Genomic DNA, 11,761 nt, shown 5'->3' with positions numbered 1-11,761 from the left:
CGAGCGCCAGCCTCGTTCGCGTCACCGAACGCTGCCTGTCATCTGACCAATCATGAAGGGTGGTGGAAAATGTCCTGGCGCCTGATTGGTCCGCCGCGACGCCATTTCTGCACAAGCACCTCCCGCTTCCACAAAGGCGAGTTTGCCAGAGATCCGAGTGCTCCCTAAATTACGTAATAGAGTCTCATGCCCTAAAAAGGGAAATATGTGTCTACTGTTTGTAAGGCGCGCGTCTCACCGCTGTAAATTACACAACCGGACAAGCTTTCATGGCAGCTCTGACTAAATGAAGCACACACAGGATCGCGGACCTCCTTGGAAATAAACCGGATTATCTAAATAACTTAAAACTCGTGTATCCCTCAAAGAAGATAATGACATATGACGCCAAACGCCATGATATATGACCAATCATTATACATTACAAGAACCATACACAATTGTTTACTATCCCCAGGACAGATGTTTATCTTGTCTGTCTCAATCTCTCTGATTTAGGATTCAAAGCCAACAGCCAAACAAACCAGTTAAGAAAATTCCCACAGATTCCCAAGAGGGACTGCAGGCAGCAGCCCATTGCCTAAAAAGGAAGAGTCCAAAATGAAAGAACCAAGGAAGTTACTCAGTTTGAACTCCAGTGTAAACACCCAAGGAGCTGATACGCTTCCACTTTATGCAAGTAATTATTGCAACAAATATAAATTGGATGCTGTTACAGCCTGAATAACACTGGATATCGCATATCCTTACTTTGAGGTTGACTGTCCTACTAATAAAGTCATTAGTCAGCACTAGCGCCAAACATCAGCTTTGCTGCGTCTGCCATAAGGTCAGATAATGGACTATCTGGCAGTGTCCATCCAGAAAATCGACCTCAGACAGGGCCTGCTGCTTCCTCTCCAGTTACTGACAAGCCCATCCTGTGTGTCCATGCTGGAATGTGAGCGAGGCTACTCAAACATTGGAGGTCTATACCATCCCCTGCTCTCACACTGATAGGATCAGGTTCCTGCTGCTGCTCGAAAATGTCCTGAAATAACACTGTAACTACTCTGCATACGCAGCATTGTAAATCTTGAATTTAGCGCTGGCCATACTGAGTAAGCAAGAATGTGATTTAAATGGTTCGGTTTGATGTGACAGTGACAGTTATCAGTTAGAATTCACCCATATTTTAGTGTTGGGTTCAGGTGTCAACAGGCCTGCTGCTTGTCTTCATGTGCTGTTCACTGAGCTCTCCAAGAATGAGCACTGGGTGCCATCATCTGGTCTGAAGATGTAAATACACGCAATTGAACAGGATTTCCATCCATTATTCTAACAGCAAGTCTTTATGAGGGTAATAGGAAGAGCAAATCACAGCTGTCATTGGCTGAGAGGTGTGAGACACCTTGGACAGGTAGCCATCACAGGACCAGAAGGAAAACTTTGAATTGAATTGAATTGAATTGAATTGAATTGAATTGAATTGAATTGAATTGAATTGAATTGAATTGAATTAATTCTGCAGGTATATGTTCATAAGGTACTAATCCTAAACCTAAAGTTATGCACCTGAAAACTGACTCCCCATAATATAATATTTAAATGTGTTACCTACTCCTGTTTCCACTTAGTAATGTGTGGTGGGCTGTTGTGGTGACTGGTGATGTCAGGGCCACAGGAGGGCACTAAAGTCTGCACATGTCCATGAAGTGCTGAGATGACTGTTTGCACTGTATAGTTTAGGACAACGCTGACTCTGACTCTGACTCTGATTTCCAGGTTCAGTCTTATTGTCTTATTCTGTCATTTGAGATTATAAATTGTTCCACATTTGGACTATTTTTGATAACAATGGACAGATGAACATTCTGTCATTCTGACCCTGTAGTTATCGCTCTGATTTAGTGTGCTGTCTCATTAGAAGGAGCGACTCAGCAAGAAAGCGAGGCTTAAGGTGTCTGACTCAGAACCATTGTCATGTCCTGAGACAAACAGGAGAGGAGCCATAGAAATACTTGTTGCTCAAATCACTCCCACAAAAGTCTGCGTATGCAACTGTTAATTGGTGGGACAGTGGCTCTGGCTACATCCAAACCAACCAACATGTTCATGCATTAGACTGTAGATCCCGACACCAGCAGTTACGCAATCTGGGAGGAGGAGGTCACCAGCCACCATGAGGCCACCCTTTGACTAAACACCTCCTACCCAGAGGAGAACACCAGCAACCTAAATAATAATGCACATTAATTATGCAATTATAAATACGCACAGGACTGCGTAGTTTGGTGCAAGTGGACTCTGCTATAAAATTAAACCACGGTCTTAACAAATGGTAGATGACTATCAGTAAATAGCTTGGGGTTTGCTAGTGGAAGCAGTAATGGTTGAACAGGATCACATCAGAGTTGCAGCCAGCTGAACTGTTGATCAAAGCAAAGGAGAAAAACACAAAATAGAAAAATGTCTGGAAACGACAGGCTCTGCTCGAGCAAAAGTTGTTGTAGGTGAAAGTTTCATACATAAATGCTTTCCAGCCACAGCGGACGTGATAATGGTGGGCTTACATTTCTTGCACTTCAAATGCTAAATCTGCTCCATGTGAAAAACCGGCAGATACTCTCTTTGCGTTTCCCGCGTCAGCCTTTCATGGTGATAATACGAGAATGTTGTGTTTACAGCTGTGCAATGTTTACTGGCTTCATGCGGCCACAAATCTATTCAACTACTTAGCGCTCGCCTTGTTGATGTTGCCACTGCCCCCCAAGGCTCAACATTTAAATGATATCATAACCAGCAGAAATTATACGGTTAACGTTGCATTGAAACCTTGTTCCCTCTGTGAAGGTCACAGTTTGACCGGGAATCTACCACAAGATATCCTGCTACACAGACAGTCACAAACTCAAATGTAATGGCTTCAAGGAGGATTTCAACATCTCAAAATGAAATGTTTCCTTACGTTAGCACACGAAAAATGATGCCACCAATAACATAGAAACAGGCCACAAGTAAATCAGAGGTACTATTATTTAACAGATTTTGATCATTGTCCAAACATCTTCTTTTCCACCTCTGTCTTCATTCTCTACTGAAGGTGCACTTTCATTTAGTTTTCATTCCCATGCTTTTCACATGCTCCGGTAGGAAAGTGCTCTCCTCAGCCCTGACTCAGATGGTTAGTGAGTGTGTGCATGTTGCTCACTCTCTCCTCCCCTTGTTTCTTTTTTCTCTCCAGCTGTCTTCCTCCCGCTCTCCCTCCCCCTCTTCTCTTACTCTCTCCTCACTCTCTCAAGCTCTCTCTCCTTTTGATCACTTGGGTCCCTTGCTCCGCTCTCTCTCCTTTACTCCCACACCGCTCTGTCATTCACTCACACACTCACACCAGCGCTCCCTGGGCACCGACTCCGCCATCGGGGGGATCCTCTTCGTGTCTGTGTTTTGTCAGGTGGACGCGCTCCCCACAGTCACCATTTCCACTCCGGAGGGTTCCACGCTGGCAGCACAGCCCCTTCCCCGGCTGAGCATCGGGCGGAAGACCCTGGTGGCAGCTGCTGTGGGGGTCATGCTGGTCCTGGTTCTGGTGGTCCTCATACCTGTGCTGGTCAGCTCCGTTGGCACAGGCGGCACGGATGACAGCGCGAGCCACTACGAGATGCTGGGGACCTGCCGGATGGTCTGCGACCCCTTCCCCAGCACGGGAACGATGGGAACGGGTGTGCATGCGGGCACAGATACATCAACCACAGGCCTGCATGTGGACAATGAGGCAGACCTGAGTGATCATAGCGTTGGCCCACCGCTGCCCACCTACAGTGCTCATGGCTCACATGGCAAACCAGGACGTCCTGGTAAGCCTGGACCCCCAGGACCACCTGGAGAGCCAGGTCCACCAGGACCCAAGGGACCGCCAGGAGATAGTGTGGACATAGTACGGACCGGGATACTCGGCTTAGGGGGAAAAGGGGCAGTTAGCACAACCATGTACAACACCATGCCGCGGGTCGCATTTTATGCGGGACTACGAAACCCCCAAGAAGGTTACGACATTCTGCGCTTTGATGATGTGGTGACTAATATTGGTGGTAACTATGACGGCGCAACAGGCAAGTTCACCTGTAAGATCCCTGGCACCTACTTTTTCATCTACAATGTGCTGATGAGGGGGGGAGATGGCACCAGCATGTGGGCTGACCTGATCAAGAATGGTCTGGTGGGTAAAGCTTCACCTCTTATCACCAGCTTTAAAGCACAACATAATGTTTGATGATTTCATTCTGGTGTGTAGTTCAAAACAAAATATGTTTTCTGACTTTACGTGTTATGAATCATGTACTGGATGTGTGAAGTGGTCGACCATTATAATAACAATGCACAGTGGCACACGGCCACATTATGTATCTATGCGTGTTACACATCCAGTGATATACATGTTGAAGTGAGCAGAGGAAGTGCAGCACTATCTCAACTCTGCACACATCAAATCACAGCCTGGGGTAGTGGTTAGTTCAAAGCTGGTGCCCTTTGAAATACAACAAACTTGATGAAACCATAATGTGGTAGTGTGCGTTATCTCGCTGCCCGTCAGGCCCAGGCGTCTCAATCCCCAAATCGTGATATTTGCTATATTCACGGATAATTTTGTAATGTCTTTAAAGCCTCAGGTGATGACACTTATCAAACATAAACCTGGTCTTGGCATTTCCTGCAGACTGCAACAGGCTACGGAGGAGGATGGACGCCTGTACCTGTACATTCTGAACTGAGACCATGGAAGATGTGTTTTACTACTGTGCTTTCACTTGGTTTGAAATAACTGAACATGACACACATTTAGCTTTTGAAACGTGACAAAATTCAAAGTATTATTAGTATTACAGTAGTTAGTTTCCATCTTGAGAGTTGATGATCATAATGGTTCATACTAACTCTACTCTAATTCTCATAGCAGCAAAAATAAAATCTCTGTATGTTGAGCTCAATTTCACAAGAACCATTTTGTGAAGCAGAACTATTTAAACGTGGCTTCAAGAAACCTATTGGGCTGCTGATTAAAATCATTATGTATTGTGACAATAGTGACATTAAGACGCACATAATGACAAATAACTTAATTTGTTTATACAGAGGAAAAAATTGAGGTATCTTGTAGCAAAGTGCAACACATGCTGCCTATAAATTCACCAGGACATGATGAGCTTTGTATATATTAATGATAATGATGATAATATTATTTACCAAAACCTAAATGATCATCATTATGTCTTCAGTCTAAAGTGTGCAACAGCACACTGCACATTACAGGGAATTAAAACGTCAGCCAGTGTTTAGATGCTGCTACAGAGCTGGGCGGGAAACTTCAAGCTCCCCCGTCCTCATGCAGCAGAAACCATCATTGCGCTGTCACGTCCTCTCTAACTCTGAGAACACTAATAAGACTGTTCAGAACCCGTCGCTTTAGGAAGGAAGGATTACTGGTTTGGTAAAGCAGCTGATCATTAGAAACGGACTAAACATACGGTAGATGAGCCGTGGCCTCAGCATCACGCCTCCCCAGCAGCTTCCTGTTCAGCTTTCACGGGTCTGACTCCAGCGCTCCACATCCAGCATATTCAGGTATTTCTCCTGAACGCAGGGGCGTAGAATGAGGCGGAGGAGTCGTCTGCGCTGCCATCCTTCCTCAGAGGCAGCCTGACTCAAGCCTGACCCCTAAGACTTGAGTCATGGGAGGAACAACGCGATATATTCACCACAGGGGACACGCTTTACACAAAGTCAGACTCTGAGCAAATATACTTTGATTTAATACACGGTCACGTCATTTAGTGTTTGCTGAAACAAATCACCAACTTGCCCGAGTTTCACCCTCTGAGCCTTAATGGTAATGTATTGTTAACAGCATACGGCTGATGTGAGAGTTGTTAAACACTTGTGCTGGTCTGCTCTCCTTGACTGTGTTTGCGTGTCACATTCCAGGTCAGGGCCAGCGCCATTGCCCAAGACCAGGACCAGAGTTATGATTACGCCAGCAACAGTGTCATCCTTCATTTGGATGCGGGCGATGAGGTTTTCATAAAACTGGATGGAGGCAAGGCTCACGGCGGCAACAGCAACAAGTACAGCACCTTTTCGGGTTTCATCCTCTATGCCGACTGAGGACTGGCGGACGTGGGCTCAGAGGCGAGAGGTCGCGGCCGGAGGGCGCCCATTAACTCTTGCGCTAAGGCTAACGTTGCCCATAGCCACTGATCCGGCCGGAGCCGCGGATCCGTGGTCATCGGTAACTGCCATCCTCCTCATCCATACGTTCCCCCCGAGTGCGAGGCGCCTGTGCCACAACTCAGGCGGACGTGAGCAGCGTGACGCTGACAGTCACTCCCATGTGTCACGCTGAGGTACAGTGACAATTCTGACAGTGCAGACGGCCTCACCGTCATTTCTGAGCTGTCATTTCACATTCACGTCTGGAAATCCAGTCCTGCGGTGTTTGTAACTGTGCTGTTTAGATTTGTGTTGCAATTAAGTTCGTGTTGTGTTCCAGTGAGGAAAATATGCACGGTTGTCAAAAAGCGGACGCCAAGGTGAGATTATTAAAATGTAAACAGTAGAAACAATCATGGAGTCAGCGCATTATACTTGGCATGTGGATAATGTATAAAATGTACATTTATTATTGAGTCCAGGTAGTGTCTGTAATAGCCAATAGATATTTCACTGTTATATTATTTAATGTGCTAATGGTGTAAATATGTATTTATTATTTATTTCATGCATGAGACACGTGTTGAACCTTTCTGTGTATTTTAAGTGATTTTAAGCTACTGTATTTGTCGGCATGAGGAGCATCTGTTGCTGTGGCTTTTACTTTTAATGTCCATGATTTTTCATTAAACTGGGAATTTTTCGCTAATGTCACTCACCTCATCTATTTTCCGATCAGCCGCTCTGATCTCGCATTTCCCAACGGGATCAGCCTTTAGTCCAGCAAATGTTACACGCGAGAGCGTCACGCCCGGCGCAGCGAGAGGCAATCAGCGCCGAGATGATCACCGGGCGAAGGCGAGAGGAAATCACAGCTGTGTTAAATGCCAAATGATGCGGGAGATGATTGTGTTTCACAATCAAAGCAAAAAGGGTTTTTTTCTCTTTTCCTCTAATGGGTGTGGAGACGCTGAGATGTGCTGAGAGAAAGTCAGGGAACGGGTGTTAGAACATATCATGACAAAGCTTAGATCAGTGTCGAAAAGTAATCCAGGGCAAATTAGGCTCTGCTGTGACTGCGACAAGAGTCAGAGACAAGAAAATAGCTTCCAGGCCCAAACTGTAAAAACTAATACACTTTTCTCAAGAGCTTCCTTTGATATTGTGAAATTCTTTAGACATAATTTGCCTTTGACGTGGGCCACGCTAGGTCCAGAACTGTCTCTGACTTACATAAGGGTTCAAGAGCAAAAGTTTGGAGGGTGTCAACAATGGAAACATGAAACCATGTCCGAAGGTTCCTCAGTCATGGTGCGTCAGCGTGTTGCTTCTGAAAACGTGTCTTGGAGCTCAATTCACTTCGGCGCTGTGCCGTCGAGCCGGTGATTAAAACGATAGAGAGACAACTTCTTTGTGCTGAGCTGAGCGTGGCGATGAGGCCGCGGAGCCTCGTGGTTCCGATCCTAAGCTCGTCTTAGGACGGCAGAGCTCCTCCAGACACAATTAGGACCGGGGGTCTGCGCCTGAGCAGAGGTCGCCCGAGCCGCCGGGTCAGCCCAGCGCTCGCTCGCTCGCTCGGGCCGCTTCCGCCCTCGCGGGGCATGAGCGCATCGTCAAATTAGAGACTTCATGTCACAGCGTCAAAGACAAGCGCCCGCGGTCCGCGAGGAACGGCTCCCGCTGCCGAAGCCCCTGGAAGTGAGCACCGCCCGAGAGTCTGCAACATCTGTACTTTTCCCAAAGTCCACGGGGGGGAGGGGGGATGGGGGCTGGAAACGCACTAAAGCTGCTCTTATGTAAAAACAAAGATTCAACCAGAGGTACAACAGCATGAGTGTGTGAGTGAGGAGAGGGAATGCAGTGGTTGGGCTGCTTCCTCCAAGTGGAAGGACTCCGGTAAATGATAATAATTAAATCATCTTGGCGATCGTCTCAGAATCACGCTGGTGTCTGTGGGAAGAATATGCATCATCCTGCAAAACTGTCCGATCCTCACTCGCGACACGAACCCGTTCCTGGACTTCAACCTAACCGGACGCTCTGAGGTCAGTGAAGCAGCATCAGGACCTTATGTGATGCTCACATCTCATCTGCCTCACTTTAAGTTCTGCTTTCACTTCAAGCGCTATAAGCTGCTTTTTGTTGACATAAGCTTCGTGTCATGTTTTTCTACCACGCTGCTGTTTCGGCACGAAGAAGCAGAGGGATTGAAAAGATCACGCCGGCGCCGCCAACTTGTTTTAATGGAGGTAATCTCCAGTAAATGTAACTGAAGGAGGCTTTGATACAGCAAAGCGAGATGGCTCGGGCCTGACATTTGCCGGGGCCGGCAAGCGAGGCGTGAGGCTTATCAGGCTGCTGCAGAGCACGGGTGCATGTGTGCGAGCGCTCGGGTCAGCGTTCGGGTCAGTGTGCACGTTTGTCCATGCTTGTGTCTGTAGGAGAATGCTGGGCTGGGAGGAAGAAGCTCCTCTGAAATGTCTGAAGCGACATTAATGAACCCTTGGTGTTGTTATCTTGAGTGTCCCCACTTAACTCCTCAGGGGAGATCTAAATTAGAGATGGACGCTTTAACTGTCGAGATTAATTGCCCTTCATGCTCTCATGCATGTCCTCCCACTAAACGTGCTCCCACCTGCCCACAACTGGCGTTCCTGCACAATGTGCACAAGCATTATTCAACGTTCGACTGTTACGACCGTCTGAACTGTGTTGAAATCAACAGGAAGTTGTTTATCCTAAACGCGGGGGAAACAGAAGATAAATCCATCTGTTCAAACCCAAACGCAGCAGAAGAGCATCCACACAACTACAGAAACAACAAAACAAGAACTATAATGTCTGAAACAAACCTGGAGAAGAAAGAGTCCTGCTGACCTCTGCCATTAAATGACAGGATAATTAGGAACTTGATTGGTGGACCATTCCACCAATCAGGGATCAGCACCAGGTGAAGAGCCTGCGGTTCAAGGGATTAACCAATCAGCAGCCAGCGGCTTTGTACATAAACCGGACATCCTGCACTTAATCAGTTATTTCATTACGTCACCGTGAGCTGGAGTTAAGAGTTTGAGTTGTTATTAAGCATCAGAGGTGTTACAGAGAAAAAGCCCCTCTTCTATTTGTTGTCTTGCTGTCAGTAGCTGCTCACATTCCCCAGGTTGACGCCAGCTACTCTGTCCTCCTCATCAACCACCACACAGTCATGTCACACTAAAAATAAACATGTACACTGGTAGATCTCTTTCACACCGGACTACAATATGAAACACAGTGGAAACGTTCACTGACCACAACACTGAGACGCTAGAAACCCGATGGCTGCCGGGCCCCAGAGAGCACAATAAAGGACGTGATTAGCAGGAAGTAGCAGGTAGCGGCTGATTTCTCTGAGCTCCAGAATCTTGCATGTATTGTGAAAAAGGACAATGCTCTCATCAGTTTCTGCTGCTTTGTCATCGCCTTTTTTCGCGGCGTTACGGAAACGCCGGAGGGGAGTTCTGCATCGAACTCTACCAGACGCGCTGGCTTTTTGTCGTTAAGTTACGCTGCGACGCGGCAGATGCTTCCGCCGGCTGGAGCCAAAATAGGCCCTTTTGTTTCGGACGACGCTGTCAAACACACGTCACTTCACAGCGAGCGATGCGCACGTGCCCTCACGTCGTCACCATAACAACGCCCCCCCCCCCTCACTTGTTTCCCGCCCGTCGCTTAATCCGGGGACTGTCCCGCGCGTCGGTGACTCAGTACCGGTGGCCTCGTTCTCTTCTCTCGCGGCCCCTGACCGCGCCGGGGCTAATGCGCGCGGACAGGCTGAGTCATGTGGCCGGGGACGCTCTGCTGGCGTGTTGCCTGTCTCTTCACCTCTACGGGGCCTTATGGATGCAACCTGACAGCGGGCTACGGCGGCGCTGCGGCCGGCCCTTTCCCCAGCGTGACACCGGGGTCCACGAGCTCCACGCGCGCTCCCGTGGCAAGGGTCACTTTACGCTGCGCTATGGCGTCGAGGCGCATTTGTGTACGAGTGCGCACATTCACTTGGAGCTCCATTATGTACACATCAAATATCATTCATAAGATTTTAAGAATGTATAATAAACAACATTTCTAATAAAGTAACAGACTGAGACTGAACGGCTCAGTGCGTTTGTGTCAATTACTGTAGTGGCGCTGTTTATTGTGCTTTTTTTATTGTGCTTCCCTGTCGGCGGCGGGCGGCGGGAATGATGAGAAACCACTCAGACAGGAGATTCCAAAATGTCGACGCACTGTGGCGCCGCGGGCCAGCGCTCTGGACGCGGTGGCGAGATTATAGGCGTCCGCTCGCGGAGAGGGCCGCGACACAGCTCAGTGACCGGCGGGCTGCGCATGCGCCCGTGCACCGAGGGTAACAAGGCAACCGGAGACTTTCACCTTTTAGCTCGACACTTTCGGAATTAAACCCAATTTATATGCATCTCGAGACGTTGCCGCCCTTTAAGCCCGGAGCGCTCGCGCTCGCTCGTACAGATATAGTCGTGCCTCCACGCTCCGCATCTGGCCTCTGTCTCTGCGTCCGCGGGAAAAGAGGCACGCTGGGAAATCTGTGCCGAACAGCTGTGCGCCCAGTGGAGCGCGCGAGCCCCCGGATCCCAGCGGAACCAGGGCTCCCCAGAGACGGAGATGTTCTGGAGGAAACCCGTGGTTGTGAATAACGGACACTCCGCATTATGACGCTCCGTGTTGCTTGTGCGCACGTGGACGACTCCGTTGTGCGTGACACGCGATTCCGTGTCAAGTATCCACATGCGTAGCTGTGCAGTCTGTGCCGCCCCCCACACCCACCACCGCCCGCGTCACATTGCATTAATTGCGTGTCGCCTTGATGACAACGACGAAGCGGACCAGTGGGGGCTTTAGACGGAGCCAAGCGAGCCACGCAGGCTCGCCGGGCCCCGGTGCCAGGGTGACGTCACCGCCGCTGCCCGTGGCCCTGGATTTTCACGTCTGCGCTGCGCTGTGAACAAATCAAGGGCACCACCACCACCACAAGTTCAGAGTTTTCCTCTTCGGCTGTGCCACTAACATAATTAATTTTGAAATATCATTACATGAAGTTAACGCTTAAAAGGAGTTTACTGCTATTTGTGCTTTAAATTCCAGGTAGTCTAATAAATTTAACCTAATAAATAAAAGATCCTCTAGCTCACATCCCCAAACCTTTATGACGGTCTAACGCTAAATCGCTGGATTAGCTCCTTGACCCTGTTTTAATTTCTTCATTAACTTTTGACTGAAGTAGAACAAAGTAGTTTAAAGATCCCTGCAGCCCTCTAGACACACTTTAAACATGTAAAAAGCATCCTGATTTGAATAATAATCTTGGTTTTTAGCCGTAAAGTTCAATAAAATTATATTAAAAGGTTCTCCGTGTAGCCCTTTTCCCGTCTGGAAACCTTTAAAATATATAAATATGCAAATATTGTTCAAACATTTCAAACTAAATGTCCCCTTCACTGACGAGGCTTCAGGCTCGATGTGGAGAACGATGAGCGATGAAGCACCAAGCGAGGCAACAACAAACAAGACACACAGA

The 11,761-nt window shown here is 48.0% G+C and overlaps 1 protein-coding gene across 1 annotated transcript; it reads left to right on the top strand.

Annotated features, from left to right (window-relative positions):
* The first annotated feature begins 3,254 nt into the window (after positions 1-3,254).
* On the top strand, positions 3,255-6,900 carry LOC114846444 (C1q-related factor-like). The gene is made up of 2 exons (XM_029135379.3): positions 3,255-4,198; positions 5,962-6,900. The coding sequence occupies exons 1-2, from the start codon at positions 3,551-3,553 to the stop codon at positions 6,139-6,141; spliced, it is 828 nt and encodes a 275-aa protein (XP_028991212.2). The 5' UTR covers positions 3,255-3,550; the 3' UTR covers positions 6,142-6,900.
* The last annotated feature ends 4,861 nt before the right edge of the window (positions 6,901-11,761 follow it).

Source organism: Betta splendens, chromosome 19 (assembly GCF_900634795.4).
Source record: "Betta splendens chromosome 19, fBetSpl5.4, whole genome shotgun sequence".
Lineage (NCBI taxonomy): Eukaryota > Metazoa > Chordata > Actinopteri > Anabantiformes > Osphronemidae > Betta > Betta splendens.
This window is presented reverse-complemented; position numbering and strand designations above follow the sequence as displayed.

What these genes read in the sequence shown, in the direction of transcription:
- LOC114846444 (XM_029135379.3), top strand. Translation starts at nt 3,551, where the DNA reads ATGCTGGTCCTGGTTCTGGTGGTCCTCATACCTGTGCTGGTCAGCTCC. An exon ending in ACCTGATCAAGAATGGTCTG is followed by an intron (nt 4,199 to 5,961) that starts GTGGGTAAAGCT and finishes GTCACATTCCAG; the next exon opens with GTCAGGGCCAGCGCCATTGC.